This window comes from Lagenorhynchus albirostris, chromosome 5 (genome assembly GCF_949774975.1).
Source record: "Lagenorhynchus albirostris chromosome 5, mLagAlb1.1, whole genome shotgun sequence".
Classification (NCBI taxonomy): domain Eukaryota; kingdom Metazoa; phylum Chordata; class Mammalia; order Artiodactyla; family Delphinidae; genus Lagenorhynchus; species Lagenorhynchus albirostris.
This window is the reverse complement of record NC_083099.1, coordinates 33,615,466-33,634,835: the sequence shown is the minus strand read 5'-3', so window position 1 is coordinate 33,634,835 and position 19,370 is coordinate 33,615,466. Positions and strand designations below refer to the sequence as shown.

The 19,370-nt window shown below is 37.9% G+C and overlaps 1 protein-coding gene across 1 annotated transcript in view; it reads left to right on the top strand.

Annotated features, from left to right (window-relative positions):
* The first annotated feature begins 1,198 nt into the window (after positions 1–1,198).
* DNAJC13 (DnaJ heat shock protein family (Hsp40) member C13) overlaps positions 1,199–19,370 on the top strand; it is a 124,187-nt gene continuing 106,015 nt past the window's right edge. Inside the window, exons 1-2 of the mRNA XM_060149843.1 lie at positions 1,199–1,218; positions 17,808–17,888. Coding sequence (XP_060005826.1) covers positions 17,821–17,888 — 68 coding nt within the window. The 5' untranslated portion in view covers positions 1,199–1,218; positions 17,808–17,820. The remainder of the gene's footprint in view (positions 1,219–17,807; positions 17,889–19,370) is intronic.

Sequence of the window (19,370 nt, the reverse complement as noted above, 5' to 3'; positions counted from 1 at the left end):
TCTTTTTCTACCTCAAGGTAGGGCAAAGGGTCAAAACAGTCACGAAACAAAATCTGTAACAGCCATTGTCTACATTCTTCATCCTGCAATTGCCATCTCTAAAAACGAGCCAACCAGTGCAAGGACCGCCAAAGAAAATATTATACTATTTCAGGATTGCTCTACTGAGGATTAAACCTCTTACCAGAGACCTTTAACCCTCATTAAAAAAATGAATTCATGCCAGCCACCTACACCACCCATGTTTTGAAGTTTGCAGCAGAATTTTAAAGTTTGCACTGTTAAAACCAAAAAGAACTGGATTAACTTCAAATTATTTTTGAACTGTGGTCTTTAGATTTCAGGTCTGAGAGTGGAGACTGAACTTAATTAAACCCTTACCCACAGGTAACACATACTATCACCTCTTTTCTGTAACCTGATTCCCCTCCCCCAGCTTCCATATACGTTCAGGGAGATAGCATCGAAGGTACAGGTCCTAGAGTGAGATTGCTTGGGTCCACTACTGTGGAGAGGGGCCTCAATTTATCTGCAACACAAAGATAATTCCTACTTCACAGAGTTGAGGATTAACTAAGTAAACCCCTTGACACGTGATCAGCAATAAAAGGGAGCTATCAGTACTATTCTGGCACTCCCACCAGCAAAAGGCTGTCGGTATTTCCGAAGCTTTGGTCTCCGTGACTTCCCAAACCAACCGATATTTAAACCCTTTTCAGCTGTCTTCTGGGAGTGTCAACAGCAAGTGAAACTGCCGGCTCGCGATCCACCTAACCGGGTATAGACTGCCTCGAGGATACTCCATGGCACTTTAAGTCAAGACTAGGTAAATGCTTTAAAACAAGACCTCAGGGGATTAGGAGTGCAAAACCCGTGCCGCGTCACGACCACTGCCGGCACTCAGCCACACGCTGAAAGACGGGTTCCCTTCCCGCGCTGCACGGACTCCAAATCCCACTGCCGGCCTCGACATTCTGCGCATGTCTAACTGCATTGAGTGAGGAGGGCGGGCGAAGCAGCTAGCAGAGTAGCGGGCGGAACGCGGAATTTCATTGAAAGTGGGCGAATAAGACGCGGAGGGCTGGATGCGAGAGGGCGGAGCAGAAAGCGGAAGAATTGAAATCAGCTGACCGGGTCTTGTGACAGCCTGGGCGGGGGCGACGCAGGCGTATTGGAACGCGGTCGCTCAAAGCCTGTGCGAAGATGGCGGCCTCCAGAGTGAGCTTCTGAGAGGCAGAGGGAGGAGGCGGAGGGGGCGAAGGGGGCGGAGGGGGCGGGGAGGCAGCGCCGCCGCGGCATCAGGACCCCGCGGGAGCAGAGCTAAAGGGCCCTCGCGGGGGAAAGGGGAAGTGGCGAGGGGAAGGAGGCCGGAGAGCGCCTCATCCCACTCTGGACGTTGAGCCGGCGGCGGGAGGAGCTCGGGCTGGAGCCTCTCCAGCCTCCCGCGAAGGTAAATCACTACGGGCACCGGACTCTGGAGCTCTGCTTTACCCCCTCGCCACGCCGCGGGGACTTGGGGGACCAACAGCAGGGAGAAGGAGGGGTGGTGTCTGGGCCGCAACTTCCTTCAGTTAAGGAAAGCAGATTACCCTCCCCCCAGACTGCTGGTCTGGTTCCTGCCCTCCGACCCCGCCCGCCCCCCGCGGTTTTGAGTGACAGTCGCCCAGGGCCCTGCCTTGTTCAGCCCCTCCCCTCTTTTTGCCTCGTTTTCTGGTTTTCTACCCACCACGGTCCCCCACTCCACTCTGCACATCCTTACCCCACACAGCCCTTATTCCTTTCTGGGCTCCGCCCTCGGGATTCCCTTCCAGCTTCCTAGTCTGAGCACTCTTCCCGCTGGAGGCCGGGAACTCTTGTTTCCTTGGGTGGGCGACCCTCCTTCCTCCCACGCCCTGCATAGACTTTATTTGCTTAGCTTTGTTTCGTTTTGTTAGGAATTGGGGAGCACCCGCGTGGTTTCTTCTCTAGTTCCTCCCTAATCCAAAATGAAGTTTTCGTCCACAGCTTTTCCTTTTTGCAAGGTAGCTTATTCACAGGGGCCTTTCCTTCGCTGCTGTGATTTTGCCTCTGAATGCGGCCTTTGGAATGGATGAAATAGGACTTAGATGCTTAGTGAAGAGGCTGTTAAACGCGGATTTGACTTAGGGCACATAAGAAGAGTGTATTCCCTTAAATTGTCTCCTTACTGTAGGATGTTAAGTTAACCACTCTTGTCTTGAGATTGTTACCTGTATCATTTGCTTAGGGGAGAAAATTAGAAATCTTCCCCAGATGTGGCGATGGTTTCCTGAAGTAATGATTTCTCAATTCCCCTCTCTGCTTTTCCCTTTGACCCGACCTTGATTTCTCTCAGGGCCTCTACCTGATGCTGTTGCCTCACTGTGAAGGACTTTATACTGTAGGGTTATTTTGAGCGTCTTGGAATATAGTGTCTTGGGTAAAAAGTTAAATTTCAGAATATTTCTTCAGGACCTGTCCCGAGGATTGTCTTACTGTGTTTTCTTTCTTGCTTGATGGATCTGGTAGATTTCTAGGTTTGAAAGTACTGTCAGCAGAGTTTAAGGAAATTACTCACGGTGGTCAGGTTTTGTAGTTATGTTACCAGTACTCTGTGAGTTTACGGGAATATGAAACAGAACTTGCCTTTAAAAAAAAAAAAAGGAAATTTAGAAAATTACTTGTCAGTAATTGGGTATCCCCAAAAGACTTGATTTCACTAGTCTTTAGAAAGTGCTTTATTGTTTGACTTAATTTAGGATATAACGTAAGATCTTGTTAACATTTTAAATGTAATGTGAAACAGTTTAAGCAGCTATGTCTCAAACTTGGCTTTTGCGATTAATATCACAATGGAACATAAGTCCATCCTTGTTTAGAAATATTACATTATACTCCTTGTTTGAAAACAGGAAGTAGAACATATTAAGGGAGGAAAAGAGGAGTCAGAAGGTTAAGAGAGAGGAATGTAAAGCTGTAGTGCAGTTCATGGAAAATATCACAATTTGTATTCCACTGGGAGGTAATGGATATTCCTGTTTTTCTAAAGTGGCAGTAGTAAATAGTCTAAAATATATGAATGGTATGGGAGGGAAAGTTATGGAATTATGGAAAGCATAAATTCTTATTTGTAAGAATTAACTTTATCCACAAAATGGAAGCTGGTTGCTTAGGTGGACCGAAACAATACTGGCTATATTACTGAATTTGTAAAAAGGTTGGTAGTGGAGTCAGGTTCTCAGTAGCTGTTAAATTCTGGTTGAAATAAAATGTTTTAACTAATTTGGCTCCATTCCTCAACCAGTTCTATTTACACAGGTGAATTTGAGGTTTCCTTCACACATACCTTTCCCCTTTTTCTCTGATTGAAATACTTAAAATTGGTAAAATAGAAGTAAGGCTAAGCAGATAAACTAGCAAAAATTTTGTTGCTACTAATACTGTAGTTTTAGGCCTAAATGTTAACTGTAATACTTATTAGTGGTTAAAGGGGAGTTGTTTTGAAAGAGATCCTTTAAGTCAGTGTATCTCAACTTTATCAAACCCAATAAATGCCAACTTTTTATTTCAAATAATTAGTAACAGCCCCTTTACTATCCTGAAATAATAGTTTATAAATAATATAACCACCTTCTGGCTTTGGCCCTGGGACAAAAAGAAGCTTTGCTTCCACTGTTAGAACAAAAAAGAACTGGACTAACTTTAAATTCATGACTTTTTTTTTTTTTGAAACCTATTAAAAAGCTGAGGCCACAGAGCAAACCACTGGCCCAAAGTTTAAGGAGAGAAAGAGTATGTATGAACTGACATTCACCTTCAGTAGACACAGCTGGACACTGTTAAGAAGCGTTCAGCTAGAATAGCTGACAAGAAAAGGAAGCCTGGGTGCACCTTCGTCCAATCTCTTTACCTACAAACCTCACTGGGTACTCCTAGAAAAGACTGGGTTGAGCTCTGGGGAGTGTCTGCTGTGGTGCTGACTAAAGGAGGAGAAGAGCAGCAGAACTTTCTGGAGGGGCAAGAAAACTGTGCTCTGAGTCTTCCCCTCTGTCTGTTCTATGGAACAAAAGCCTTAATCTGTGGAGGGAAGGGCATCTCTGCTAGCAGGCCCTGCTGGTGAGCATTCATTGAGCTGGGGGAAGACAAAAGTAGGGGGAAAGAATCTTCTCCTGGGGGAGGGGCACTGAGCCCCAAACTGCAGCCTGGGGAAACAGGAAGATCACACCCCTGTGATTCAGAGACACAGTGTATGTCTAAGAGTAAACCTTAATCAGAACAACAGAGACTGTACCCCCAACTCACTGCCATCAAGCTAAGAAGCTGTGAATAATAAGCAACTGCAAAATACTACAAGGTGAAGAACAAGATTATGCAAAGAGGCTCAGGGCAAAGAATCAAATAGACATTGCTTTAGTAAACCACCCCCCACCATAGGCACAAGCTATTCTTCAGATATTCGAAGGCTGTGGTACACTGAGGATAACCGTAGCAACAGCAAAATCATAAACCCAGCCCAACTCCTAACACCCAGCACTAAAGACCTAGCAAAGAAAAGGTGTGCCCATTTCCTGTCACAAAAATTATTTACCTCTATCTCTACTGTCTTATACATGTCCAGCTTTCAACAAAAAATTACAAGTCATACAAAAGGCAAAAAAAAATTCCCAAGAGAAGGAGCAATAATCAGAAATACTCTTTGATTAATGCAGATGCCACTATCTGGTAAGGAATTTAAAATGACTATAATTAATATGTTAAAGGTATGAACAAAAAGTGGACAATGTACAAGATCAGGTGGGTAATTTCAGCTGAGAGACAGAAACTATAAGAAAGAATCAAAAGGAAATGTTAGAAGTTTCATTACATAGTAAAGAGCTACAGAATGCCTTTGGGCTCATCAATAGATTTGACACAACCAAGGAAAGAATCAGTGAACTTGTAGATGTCAGAAATTATCCAACTGAAACACAAAAAAGAGTTCAAAAAAAGAACAAGATCTTGGGGATAATATCAAACATTTATTATAAATACATGCATAGTTGGAATCCCAGAAGAGAACAGAGCAGAAGAAATATTGAAATATTTGAGGAAATAATAGAAAATTTCCCCAAATTAATGTCAGACATTAAACCACAGGTGCAAGAAGCTTAGAGAACACCAAGCAGGATAAATACCTGCCCCTTAAAAAACCAACACAAAACACACCTAGACATAGCAAATTCAAGCTGATGTAAGCAAAGGACAAAGAGAAACTCTTGAAGGTAGCCAAAGAGAAGCATTACAGAGGAACAAAGGTAAGAGTTACAGCAGAGAAACCATGCAAGCAAGAAGACAGCTGAGTGACAACTTTAAAGTACTGAAAGAAAAAACAATAAGAAATATAAAAAATGAAGACAAAATATAGATACTCTGAAAAGCCATGAGAATTCAAAGTATAATCTCTCAGTTTGTATGATATATGTATTCCTGGAAAATTATGTGCATATTAAACTGCAAAACATACTTTGTGATTTGTATTTTAACATAAAACTAAATTCTGGGGTTAACTATAAATAGGCTTTTATCTATGTGAATGACCACTTGGATATTTGAAAGTCACTTGAGGACAATTCTTCAATCTATGGGACTGTCTTATACATTAAGGGGTATCTAGCCCCATCGAGTAAGTCCTAGTAGTGTTTCTAATCATAGTGTCTCAAGGATCAGCAATCCCCCCCCACCTCCACCCCTGCAACCATTACTTTAATTCAGAATTTTAATCAGTGTTTTCAGCACGTTTTTCTGCTTCAGCAGTGTTCACACATGCTTAGCACATGCCAGTCAGTAACGTCTCTTGTCATATGGTGTGATTCTTAGTTCTGGGAACTCCTTTGAGAATCACTGATTTAGGGGATATCTTTGTAGCAAGTTACTTAAGCCAACATGGTTGTGATCATTTTTGCAAACTTAAGACACAGTTACCTGTGCAAAGTTACATTTAAGTATGGTTCAGTCAATAAAGCTGAGCATAATTTGCTAGTAGTTCTTTTCAGATGCTCTTAAGTTTATTCAGCAGCCTACATATTTGAGTTTTACTTGTACTCTTATGGACTACTTAAGAGGAAGAGTGATCTCTAAAATAAAGTCTGAAATCAGTGGGGTTTTTATAGTTTCAGAACTATAAAGTTGCCCTTAGAAGTAGGCCACACTGCTTATGCTGTGTTCACATATTTAGCACATGCCCATTGGTAATATCTTTTTTGCAGTTGATCAATAAGAATTTGACCTTTTGATGAACAAATTGAAAACAAAATCCCTAAAGCAATCTAAATTATTTTAATGTTCTGATTTTGCCAAGTATAGTTGTGAAACATAATGGAAGGATTGATAAGGTTATGATTAGACTTTCTCTAATGTGTAATAAATTCTGTACTAATTATATTAAAATTTAAATTCTCTTACTAGTGCTGTGGGGTTTCTCTCTCCCTCAGACTTGTACAGAATGTATTTTGGATGTTTATCAAATCTTAGAGTAGATAAGCCATTTCTCTCTATAAGCCATTTCTCTCCCCAAACTAATAGGACTGGGTTTAATTTTAAAAGTAGAATTTTCCTTTTTTTTTTTTAAGATAACTGGTAGATTTGGAAGTGTTCTGTAAACTGTGAAGCACTATGGCAGAGTTAGGAATAATAGCGATTTTTCGGAAAGAACCAAACTAGAAGCCTACTGTTGTTGCTATTTTGTATTGGGTGAAAGAAAGGGAAATTGCAGCCACTTAAACTCTTTGTCTTTTACTAGTATAAAGAGCACAGGGTTTGGGTATTAAGATGCTTACTGTAAAACTTTCTTCAAGTTATATTTGTTATATGCTTAGGAAATTTAGTCCCCCATTATGCGTTTACTATATTGTTAAGAAAAACAAGTTAAAATGTGGAATTTTTTACCATTAGGGTCTATTTAGCATATTAGAGCAAGATTATTAAGTGCCTGTTTGTGAGCTGAAGAACAGTTTATTGAACTAGTACATTTTGTTCTTGCATAAGCCAAGTTAGCTTCAAAGATAAAATGAAATAGAAATTGTGTCTAGAAAGTTTTAAGAATGTGTGCAAACTAAAAATGTGTAAGTGATCAGTACCACTGATTTCACAGAATTGCTTAAGTGAACACATTTCTTAGTTGTTTTTTTGTTTTTCTCCAGGTGAATATTTTAAGGCATTTTTAAGTTTTGGAAAGGGAAGAGTAATAACCATGCATCTTTCCTGGCAAAAACATTAATTTCTTTTTTACAACAGATAGACGTCTATTTTGTGAGAAATAAGAATTATTCCCTCATATTGAATCTAAAATATGAAGAGATAGGTATCTTTTTCAATATCTGATTTACATTGAAGAGAAAAAGCCAGCAAAATTAACTGCTGTGGTATATATGCTTGCTTCTCCCCCCATTGAGATCATACTAAGTGTTTCTTCAGATTTAGGGGTTGCTTTTGAATTTCTCTTGCCCTTTTATTTCATGAATATATATTCAGTTTCTAATTGGAGAGGAATGGATTTTTTTAAAGAGAATGAGGGGATCTTAGATTATTTTTCCCTATGGTGGCAGAAGTATTTGAAAGTTTATTTTAATGTGGCAGACAATTCAGAGGTTTCAATATTGTAACTTCTGGGCAATTATTTGGAGATGTGATTGTCAGCTGAAATTTGGTGTTACCACTGGCTTTCTTACCACATTTATTTCTGGAGTTATCGGGTTCTTCAGCAAGTTAAGAAAGCTAAGATAGGGTGTACTAAAACCTTACTTTGTGATCTATTTTATAGTTATTTAAAGATCTCTGTATGGTAGGTGTCATACACATTACATATTACTGATTTGTTGTTTATTTAGAAGGAAATGCTTTTGCCTATACTTGAGTTATATATTAAAACATGAAAATTTAAAAAGATGGTTAAGGTTCATATCAGTTTTCTTTCATACACAGCACATTCTAAGACAGTCTAGTTGTAGCTTTTTAATGTGGGTAAAAATTAATGTTCTGTTAACCATTTATATTTTTTACCTTTTATTTGAAACTGAACTAACCTAGTGATATAATTCACTTAGGTTTTGAATCTAGTTACAAATAAAACTAGGTGTTTAAGGGCTTCCCTGATGGCGCAGTGGTTGAGAGTCCGCCTGCTGATGCAGGGGACACAGGTTCGCACCGCGGTCGGGGAAGATCCCACATGCCGCGGAGCGGCTGGGCCCGTGAGCCATGGCCGCTGAGCCTGCGCGTCCGGAGCCTGTGCTCCGCAGCGGGAGAGGCCACAACAGTGAGAGGCCCGCATACCGCAACAACAACAAAAAAGTAATCAGTCCTAAAAAAAAAAAAAAAAACACTAGGTCTTTAAGAAGCCAGTAATAAGGGATTCTCTCTTCCGTCATTACTAAGGATTAGCCTTTGACTTAGCAATCGTTCTCCTTCCTCCTGCATTTTCAGTAGGATATAGATGTATGAGGAAGTATTAAGTTCATAAATTAGTTTCTATCATGTGAATGTCTACCATATTTTCAGGTGTAGTTTTACAATGTAGCAGAAAAGCAGTGTTTCTTTTGTAGGAGAGTTTGGTCAGAAAATAAAGGCAAATGTAGTTTTCCCCCAATTTAAAAGTTTTCACCTATAGCCAAGTTGAAAGAAATTTACATTAGGCTCCCCTATATTCACCTCCAAGATTTACACATTAATATCTTGCTATACTTGATTTATCACGTATCTATCCATCTTTCTATTCACCTTATTTTTTGATGCATTTCAAGACAACCTCATGTTTTTAATTCATTATTTGAGAGCAGAGTTAATGATGAAAGAGTTTATTCTTTCATTTTATAGAGTCAAGCTGGAAAGTTAATATCTGCTCTCTGGAAGTTGTCATATTTGTGTAAAAATCATTTCCAGTTGGTCATGCAAAATGTATGCTTTGAAGGCAAGTAGCCTTGATTAAAGCCAATTCCTTCATTCATTCACTAGTGTATTATTTTTCTGAGCATACTCATTCAGCCCTGGCTAAGTGCTCTGTTTGAGTTTTTACTTAACACAAGCCATGCACGTAGACTTAATTTTGCTATGTGTGCAAATTCTTTTGCTTATAGCCTGGCCGTAATCTGCTTGGGTGCTTGTGGTGTTGAGTCCCTTCATTCTGCTTTTTGTTCTTAGTGTCATTTTGATGTAGTCTTCTCTCATTGGACTCTCAAATCCTGCAATTTTTTGTCAAAATCATACCATCCAAAAGATTGTTCTCATTTTATCCATAAATGATCTTAAATGGATTGTCAGTTTTGCTGCCAGTAATAAATTAAAGAATGTGAGAACGTTAAGTGTTGTTTGAAAGCATGAAGCAAGGGAGCTCATTGAAAAAGGTGAATCTAGCCAAAATGCCAGTTAACTTGAATTTGACTTTTTAACCCTTAGTACAGTTCTCTCAAAAGAACAAACTGAGAAGTTGCAGAAAAGCTCTGTTGGTGGTATAATATTAGGATACAGAATAAGAATAAGTAAAGCCAACTTTAGAGTTTAAGTGAAGCAGAATTACAGGGACTTCCCTGGTGGTGCAGTGGTTAAGAATCTGCCTGCCAATGCAGGGGACATGGGTTCGAGCCCTGGTCCGGGAAGATCCCACATGCCGCGGAGCAGCTAAGCCCGTGTGCCGCAACTACTGAGCCTGCGCTCTAGAGGCTGCGAGTCACAACTACTGAAGCCTGCATGCCCTAGAGCCCGCGTACTGCAACAAGAGAAGCCACCGCAATGAGGAGCCTGCACACCACAATGAAGAGTAGCCCCCGCTCGCCGCAACTAGAGAAAAGCCCCTGCGCAGCAATGAAGACCTAACGCAGCCAAAAATAAATAAAACTAAAAAAAAAATTAGAGATACTTTCAATGTGATTTAGTTACAAAGGGCATGTAAACTTGAGTTTTTCTCATCAAAAAGGTCTTTGAGAATTTGAAGTGGGACAGTCCTGCAGGGAAGGAGATGAAATTTAAGCGGTAATTAGTTTGAACAGATAAATTCTTGCTAATTTGAATAGCACCTTAGCAACTGGCAGGATGGCAAATGCTGATGATACAGCTGCTACCAAGATCTCATCCAACAATTTTTACACTTTTTTAGCTGGACAATTTGTTGTTTTTTATCGAATATACCTATAAATGACTTATGCTATTTTGCTTGATGCTAGAAATTCTGCAGATTTTTCATCGCTATTAATGCGAATTATGGTTGCTTATGAGTTTTTGCCTGTAAGCAACAGTTCTAGAACCACTTTTAGAGCTTATTTAAGAACTATACAGAGGAGATAATTGAATGGGGATTAAATTATTTTTATGGAGTTTTATGGAAACTTTTTTTCCAACAGTTTCATAAGCTGTAACTTATAGGCATCAAACATAAATTTTAAAACATTAGGTTGGTTTCAGGTAAAGAAGCATTTCTAAGAGCTGAAATTCTAAATGCCTAAGTGGGAGATATTTTAAATGTAGTAAATAAGATTGACTTGCAAAATAGTAGTATTTTGTAGGAATAAAGTTGAAATAAAGAGAAGCTTATAGTTAAGATGATTTTTTTTTTTTTTGCGGTACGCGGGCCTCTCACTGTTGTGGCCTCTCCCGTTGCGGAGCACAGGCTCCAGACGCGCAGGCTCAGCGGCCATGGCTCACGGGCCTAGCCGCTCCACGGCATGTGGGATCTTCCCGGACCGGGACACGAACCCGTGTCCCCTGCATCGGCAGGTGGACTGTCAACCACTGCGCCACCAGGGAAGCCCCTAAGATGATTTTTTTTAAATGTCATCTATCATGGTTATCTTGGCTTTTATATTTTTTCTTTTTAAAAACACTTTAGGAAAGAAATTGTAAAGAATAAAATAATAATAATGATAATACCCTGACGTACTCCATCCAGTTTAAGAAATATGATATATTGGTATAGTTATTTTTGAATGAGCACATTAAAAACTATCAATACTGATTAAATCAATAGAACACTTTTTGAAAGTAGAAGTTCTATGTGACACATATTGATGATATACATTGAATAGTACAAGGGCTGAAGTTAATAGATAAAAGATTTAGGATCAAGTAATTTAATAAGAACTTTCCCTCCATAATGCCTTAAAAAGTACAGGGGCCTGTAGGTAATCTTGAAAATGAAATAATAATGCTCCAAAGAACTATTGCATATCTGGGTTAGTATATTTAAAGTACAGTAGTAATTATTATGATTGCTAACAAAAAAGTATATTTTTGAGTGCTTATTCTGATCCAGACATCACACTAACCCGTTTATTCAAGTTATCTCACTTGGTCCTCACCATGGCCTTTTGAGACAGGTACTGTCATCCCTATTTTATAGATAAACTGTGATTCTGAGAAGATAGGAAACTTTTGTTCAAGGTCATGCAGCCAGTAAATGGCAGTTATCACTAGTTTGTCTTTGACCATAAGTAATATTTTTAAAACTCACCACTTTTATCTTGGTGATAGCTTATTAAAACTACTTCAGCTTGTGTCTTATTAACACTAGCTTCTTGTGCTTATCATTAGTTAATGTTTAGTGTGTGCGATAGCAACTCTAGTTATCTGTGCTACAGGGAGGTATTCCAAGTGGGTCTTCCCAGATTGAATTATCACTTGACCACGGCACTTGGGGGACCTCTAGACTTGCTTTTACTCATTTTCCAATGGTTCTTTTGAAGTTGTTCCAACTGTCACTTTAAATGATACATAGTCAAGCTCAGAATATGTTTGTCTTATTTTTTCTGCATTTTTCTGGTATCTGTGCATTACCATTATCCACTAGTGAATTATCTGTGTGTCTAGAAATATCCTCATGGTCTGAATGACCATGTTAATGCAGTTTCCACACCAATTACCTTCCACACCAATTACCTTCATCAGATGAAATGACTTTATCGCAAAGTGGTTGAGGTTTTATTGAGCATATAAAATAGATTTACTTGAAAATGGAGAGGTTAATATTGCACCATTGGGAAGTAGGTCCCAACCTATCTCATTAATCTGATTGTTTTAAAAGCTCATTGTTCAATTTCTGTTGAATTCTCCTTAAAAAGTATCCTGAAACCACATATTGGTAGCAGATTTCTGTTGTCATGTATTTGTTTTGAACACTTCGTTTTTTTAAAAATATGTAAGTTTATCTATAGGTGGAAACATTTAAAATGTTTATTTTTACATAGTAGAGTATTTCAGCATTGGCAACATCTTTTTTGTTTTATTTCTTTTGCCCTGTGTTAAGTACTGTAATTTGTTTCACTGCTTGAAATTGTGAGTTTCAAAGTTTCCAACAATTGCCTAATCATATTTCCAGGTGAAGATAATAATTGGAACTAGTTCTGAATTAATCTAGGAATGTGCTGTCAATGATAAGTCTGTAATTACATGGTCAGAATGAATTTATTTTGATTTTCTAAATTTGAAGGAAGGTATTATAGTTAAGCTTAAGTTCATAGAATGTGGAGTTAAGCAGGTTGAGTTCAAAAGCCTGGCCCAATCACTTACCAGTTGTTGTGACCTTAGAGAAGTGGTTTAATTTCTCTAATTCTGTTTTCTTGTCAATAAAATGGGGATCATCATTCCTGTATCTTAGTGTTGTTATGGGGACAGTGAGATACATAAATGGGTGGTAAATGCCCAGTGTCATCATTAACACATGATGAATACTTAATAAAAGTTGCATAATTTCAGGACATGTCATAATTTTTTGGTTAGGGTCACCTACCCTCGCCAATTTTAGGATAATCTTTACTGAGGATTCAGAATAGAAAAACATTATCCTAATTTCCATTTTGAGGCTGCGCAGGCACTAACATTAGCTTTGAATTATCCCATCATTTCTGGGGTTGACTTGGCTACTTAGGTAAGTATTTCCTGCCTTCATTATCTCTCTGGTATATCCTTACCTAAATATAACATGGCTGAAGGTGAGCTTTTCAGGTAGAGGAGTGATTTTCTTCCATAAAGAGCACTTCCATTTTACTAGCCTTAGCCTTTTTTGGATTGTTGTCATTCAGGATTGGATGCAGAATAGCAATATCACTTGTTGCTTCCTAAAACATGAGAGGTAGTTATCAAGTGTGCTGATTTTGGCCATAGGAACTTGTATTGATGTCCAGAGAATCCTTTAATCCTACATTATATTTTTCTGTTAGCATTGTCATCTGCATCAGGAATACAGTATTTTTTTTCTGACAGGCCAGCTAGTGGTATACTTCTTAAATTTTTAAAATTTAATTTTTTGGGACTTCCCTGGTGGCACAGTGGTTAAGAGTCCACCTGCCAGTGCAGGGGACATGGGTTCAATCCCTGGTTCAGGAAGATACCACACGCCACGGAGCAACCAAGCCCATGTGCCACAACTACTGAGCCTGAGCTGTAGAGCCTGCGAGCCGCAACTGCTGAAGCCCACATGGCCTAGAGCCCGTGCGCTGCAGCTACTGAGCCCGCGTGCCTAGAGCCTGTGCTCCACAACAAGAGAAGCCTGCGCACCAGAATGAAGAGTAGCTCCTGCTCGCCACAACTAGAGGAAGCCCATGCGCAGCAACAAAGACCCAAGGCAGCCAAAAAAAAAAATTTAATTTTTTGAGGGTAAGAACACTTAACATGAGATCTACCCTCTTAACAGATTTTTAAGTGTACAATACATTATTGTTAACTGTAGGCACAGTACTGTACAGCAGACTTTAGAACTTACTCATCTTGCATAACTGAAACTTTATACCTGTTAATTAGCAACTCCCCATTTCCCCCTCACCCCGGTCCCTGGCAACCACCATTCTACCTTTCTGCTTCTGTGAGTCGGACTATTATAGATAACTTGTGTCAGTGGAATGATGCAGTATTTGTCTTTCTGTGACTGGCTTATTTCAGTTAGCATAATGTCCTCAAGTTTCACTGGTGGTGTTGAATATTGCAGGATATCCTTTTTTAAGACTGAATAATATTTCATTGTGTGTGTATACCACATTTTCTTTATCCATTCATCTGTTGATGGACATTTAGGTTGTTTACACATCTTGGCTTTTATAAATAATGTTGCAGTGAATATGGCCATGCTGTCTCTTAGTGGTCCTAATTTCAGTTCTTTTGGATAAATACTCAGAAGTTTGATTGCTGGATTATACGATAATTCTTTTTTTCTTTGGCCGTGCCATGCGGTTTGTGGAATCCTAGTTCCCTGACCAGGGATCAAACCCAGGCCCACGGCACTGAAAGCGCTGAGTCCTAACCACTGGACCGCCAGGCAATTCCCTAATCTATTTTTTAATTTTCTGAGCAACTTCCATACTGTTTTCCGTAGCGCACCATTTTACATTCCCATCAACAGTGTACAAGGGTTCTAGTTTCTGTACATCCTCACCAAAACTTGTTGTCTTTTATTTTTTTGATAATAGCCATTGAACAGGTGTGAGGCAGTATCTTGTAGTTTTGAGTTGCATCTCCCTGATAGTGACATTGAATATCTTTTCATATACCTGTTGGCCATCTGTATGTCTTCTAGTAGTTTAATTTTATATTAATGTGTTTTATCTTCTCTCCCTTTATCCTAACCTTGGAACTCTCTGGAGTCTAGTATTTTCATCACCCCCGAGTTCATAGGTCTCCAAAAAGTTGTAGATAAGCCTTCTTGATGTAAACTTGTTTTAATTCATTCCCCTCCTAAAAAATCCGTTTGAGTTACATATTCCCCCAAACCAGTGATACTTATGAGATCATTCTTTAGGGTTTTTTTTTTAATTCTTAAATTTGCTTTGTTATTGTGAGATTTCCCCCTCCCCTTTGATTTATTAGGGATCTTAACTCCTGGGTCATGCCATAAGTTCTCTGTGGCTGTCATTTTAAACTCATATTATTTTTTCTCTCACTTTCCTTTTAAAGTCCCTTGATGAGGTCAGCCAGTCTTCACTCAAACACATTTTCTTTCTTGTCAGTTTTCTCTAGATAGGCCTTTGGTTCAGTCAGTCATTCTGATGTAAGAAATTGTGGACTCAGAATCCAAACTCCACTCTTCAATGTCAGCCATTTACCTTTTCTGTCCTCCTTTTTCTTACATTTTTCCAATCTTCAGTTACAGTATGTAAGGGGAAAATATCATCTGTAGACCTATAGTTTTTCACTTTTTTGGCACCTTTTCAGAGATCCAACCTAAGTTTCTTTTCAGCAATATCGTTTACTACAAGTAATTCAGGAAGCAGGGATGATGTGTGCTGGTGTAGTAATTCTTGGTTGGCTGCCTGTGTCATTTCAGATATACAATCCAGAAAAAACAAAACAGCACACCAAATGATAGGACTATATTTAACTGTCTCCATGCACACTAGTAGGAAGATGTCATTGACTGTTAAGAGATATTTCCTCTCTGGTAACAATAATGGTTTCTCTAAACTTGCTGTTACTTGTGGTTCTCCTATTATTCCTCAGAGCATGAATTGATGATGTTTTTCTGGAAGGTTTGCCAAAACCTTATTTGGGAGTACCTGTTAGAATATCAAGTTTGAAGTGGCCATCAGAATTGCTCATGGGGTTGCTGAATTTCATTCATTCACTCAAATACTCATTGAGCACCTGTTTTGTTAGGTACTCTTGCCAGCTCTGGAGAGCCTAGAGAAAATGAGCATAACAGACAAAAATACCTCTCTGGATATTCTAGTAGGATTAGATAAATAATAAATAGACTAAATTGCACGTTAGACTCTGAAAGGTACCCTAGAGAAAATATGAGCAGGAGTTAAGATAGAGAGTGTAGAATGAGGAGGGTAATCACAATTTAAAACAAGATAGTTAGCCTAGGCCTCATTGTAAAGGTGACATTTGGACAGAGTTGAAGGAGCTGAAGGTGTTAGCCATGTAGATATCTAGGGGAAGAGCGTTCTACAATACATAGAGTACAGAGGCCCTTGCTAATTTGCTGATAGAAAAACAAGAAGAATGAAGAAAGCAATGTCAAAATAGAGGTATCTTTAAAAATGTGTTTGCCTCTCAGATACATATCCAAGAGAAATGAAAACATTCACACAAAATGATTGTTCATAGCATGATTGATAATAGCCAAAAAGTAGAAACAACACAAATGCCCATCAACTGATGATAAAATGTGTTGCATCTATACAATAGAAGTAAACTGATCCATGCCACAACATGCATAAACTTTGAAAATGTTATGCTAAGTGAAAGAAGCCAGTCACAAAGGCCACATATTGTCTGATTCTATTTGTATGGGATTCCAAAATAGGCAAGTGCGTAGTGACAGGAAGTAGATTAGTGGATGCCAGGTGGTGGGAGTGAGGGGGATTGGGGAGTGGCTCCTAGCAGGGGTTTCTTTTTGGGGTGATAAAAATAACTGTGTTGGTTGTAGAACTCTGTGGATATGCTAAAAACCCATGAATTGTACACTTTTAAAAGGATGAATTTTATAGTGTGTGAATTGTGTCTCAAAAAGCTGTTATAAAAATGTTTTTGGATAAAAATGGTTTTATTCTAATTATGAAAAGAATACTTGTTGACTAAAAAAAGTTTAGACATATAAAGATGTAAAGAAAGCTAAGTGAACCATACTTCTAACCATACTTCTAACCAGTTTGCATTATTGACCCTTTGGTATGTACCTTACAGTATTTTTTAGAGAGCATTTCTAATTATTAAGGGTAGGAAGCAATAGCCAAGTGACACAAGAAATAAATAACCATATTCATTTTTAACTTTTATTCAGTGTGAAGCAAATGATGCAGAATTTTCAAAATTTATCATCAGTCTTTCATTAGTAGCCAGTTTATGCAATTATTGTGTAAAATTAGCTAAATTGAAATTTTTTCATGAGATAAATGGATTCTGGATTTTTTACACCTCAAGGTTATAGTCAACAAACTAATCTTGAAATATTGCACATAACATGGTCCCTCTGCCTGTGGCTGTTAGGGAGTTCAACAATCTTCAACTGTCCTGTTTAACTAGAGAGTTCACTAGCCAAACTGTAACAAACATTTATAAACACTTAATTTCTGCACTCATCTTGATGTTTGCAACTACACTTTGAGTAGCATTGGTCTAGTATGGAATACCATGTGACTTAAAAATTATTTTCTCAAAGTATAATTCTGTGGAAAAAGGTTAATATTCTGTAAAAACAGGTTAAGTGGTATGAATGACAATCTCAATTTTGTTTAAAAAGTTATTTTTTCTAGATAGAAGAAGGGAAGCTAGAATGATTATCTTTGGATGCTAGGATGAAAGATGCTTTACTTTATGAACATTAAAAATTTTTTATGTACTTGAATTACTTTTATAATGAGACTATTAAATTAAACCTTACTTATTTACAATAGGTTCCCTTTAAAGTGACAGGGACAGCAAGATGGCTGACACTTAGCAACTAAGTGTTTAGCTAAGTGTTTTGTCTAATAGACAAAAACCTATTAGAATTGGTTTGACCCTTGGGTGCCCATCATGTGTTAAGACATTGTTTGGCAATGTGAGATTTAAAGATTCATTTACTTTAACATTTTTTTAATTAGGTTCTCTGCAATCGAGATGTTGATAGAGGGCGATTCTTGTCCTCAAGAAACCCAGTGTAGTGGAAGAGAGCTGTGGCAATATGCTGTGCTAAAGGCTGTGATAGAGAGGTGAACAGACCATCCCTATCCTTTAAAACCTTATGGTCGTGTAGAAAAATTGGTGTCTTAAAATCAGTGCCATATGGCAGGCTATGAAATTATGGTATGGGAGATTCAGGGAAAACTCTTAAGAATAGCACTATTATGAAATTTATCCATATTTTTATCTTTCAGGTTTCAGCACAAAATGAACATAATTAGGGAAAATAAGGATTTAGCATGTTTCTACACAACAAAACATTCATGGAGGGGAAAGTAAGTATTTCTGTTGGCTTTACTTTTCTCTGCCTCTATTAAGTATTTTAAACATTACTTTTTTAGTGTCTTGAATAGTACTGCACAACTCAATAATGTCATTCAGCCCTTCTCTTCTGAAAAGCATATGTACATATTTTAAATGCAAATGCTACATTTAGAATAAATTATTGTTCTTTTTTCTTTTGATATGTCTGGTTTTCTCTGTCTGTCTTGGGAAGGAATTTGGTAGGAATTAAAAGGAATATAAATCAGTTATCCACTGTCTTGAATGCTATCAATTAACGATGAGGTTATGTAGTAGTGGAGTGTTAACTTCACAACTCTGTTGCTTAAAGATAAGCCTATGTTATCAATACATATTCATTTCCATTTGACTCTCAGGGAAAATATGCCAATATTGCATTTTGTAATCTTTTTTTAAACCTGTAATGAAATGTAAAAATTGGGTTTGGTCTCTTCCTTGGGAGGGGATGATGACATTTTTCAGTAACTTGTGTGGTCAAAGCAAGGTGTACATGCTTATGTATCCTTTTGTAAAATGGATAGTAATTCCTACCCCTCAGACTGATATAAGGATTAAATGAATTGATATGGAGTATGTGAAGGTTTTAAAATTATACCTTAAATACATTGAGTATTCAGTGAATGGCACCTTTTGACCATTACAAAAAAATTTAGTCTATGGTCATTTTGAGTAGTAATAAGTAAAATGAGTGTGCCACACTTTGACAAATAGGTAACCACATTATTCCAGATCAGACCTCAGACAGATAAAACATGACATGTGTACAAAGCCAATAACTTTAGTTCTTATTCTTTTTTTTTTTTTCCTCTGGAGGATGAGGAGAGAGGTTGGGGTAGTTCTTATTTTTAACTTTCCATTTTTTAGGTAATAGTGTTGTAACTTCTTAGAATGGTGCAACATCTGAATTCTGTAGTGTTTCTGGTTTGCATTAAGAAACTGACTATAATTTTGAAAGATTTGAGTGTTTAATTTTGTTTCCTTTTAGTAGCTCAGTTGTATGAGCTACTTAATTGTTATCCTGTGGAATACTTGTCTTGAAATTTTTTTCTTCAGGTAATTTCATAGAGCAAAGTTAGAATATTGGCACATCCAGAATAGTATGAGTCTCTTTAGTTCTTTTAGCCTTAAAAAAAGTTGTATATTTAAATGATCTTTATTTTTTCCTCAAGAGTTAAATTGCTCTAATCATCATAATATAGCTTTTGTTTTTTAATACAATTATAGCATACTGTTGAATTAATTCTAAAGAACAAACTTCCAGTAATACTTTTTGCTTCGTGAGCTTATCAGTAACTGTGATCACCTGGAAAAACTTTTAATGTTCTTAGTAATGACTGTGACTTAAAACAATCCTTTTTTTTCTTTCCTTTTTTGTAATTATTTGGAGCAGAACTATTTCTGTGCTCCAAGCACAATTCCTTACCTCCATCATTCACACCTTGAAACTTTTTTGT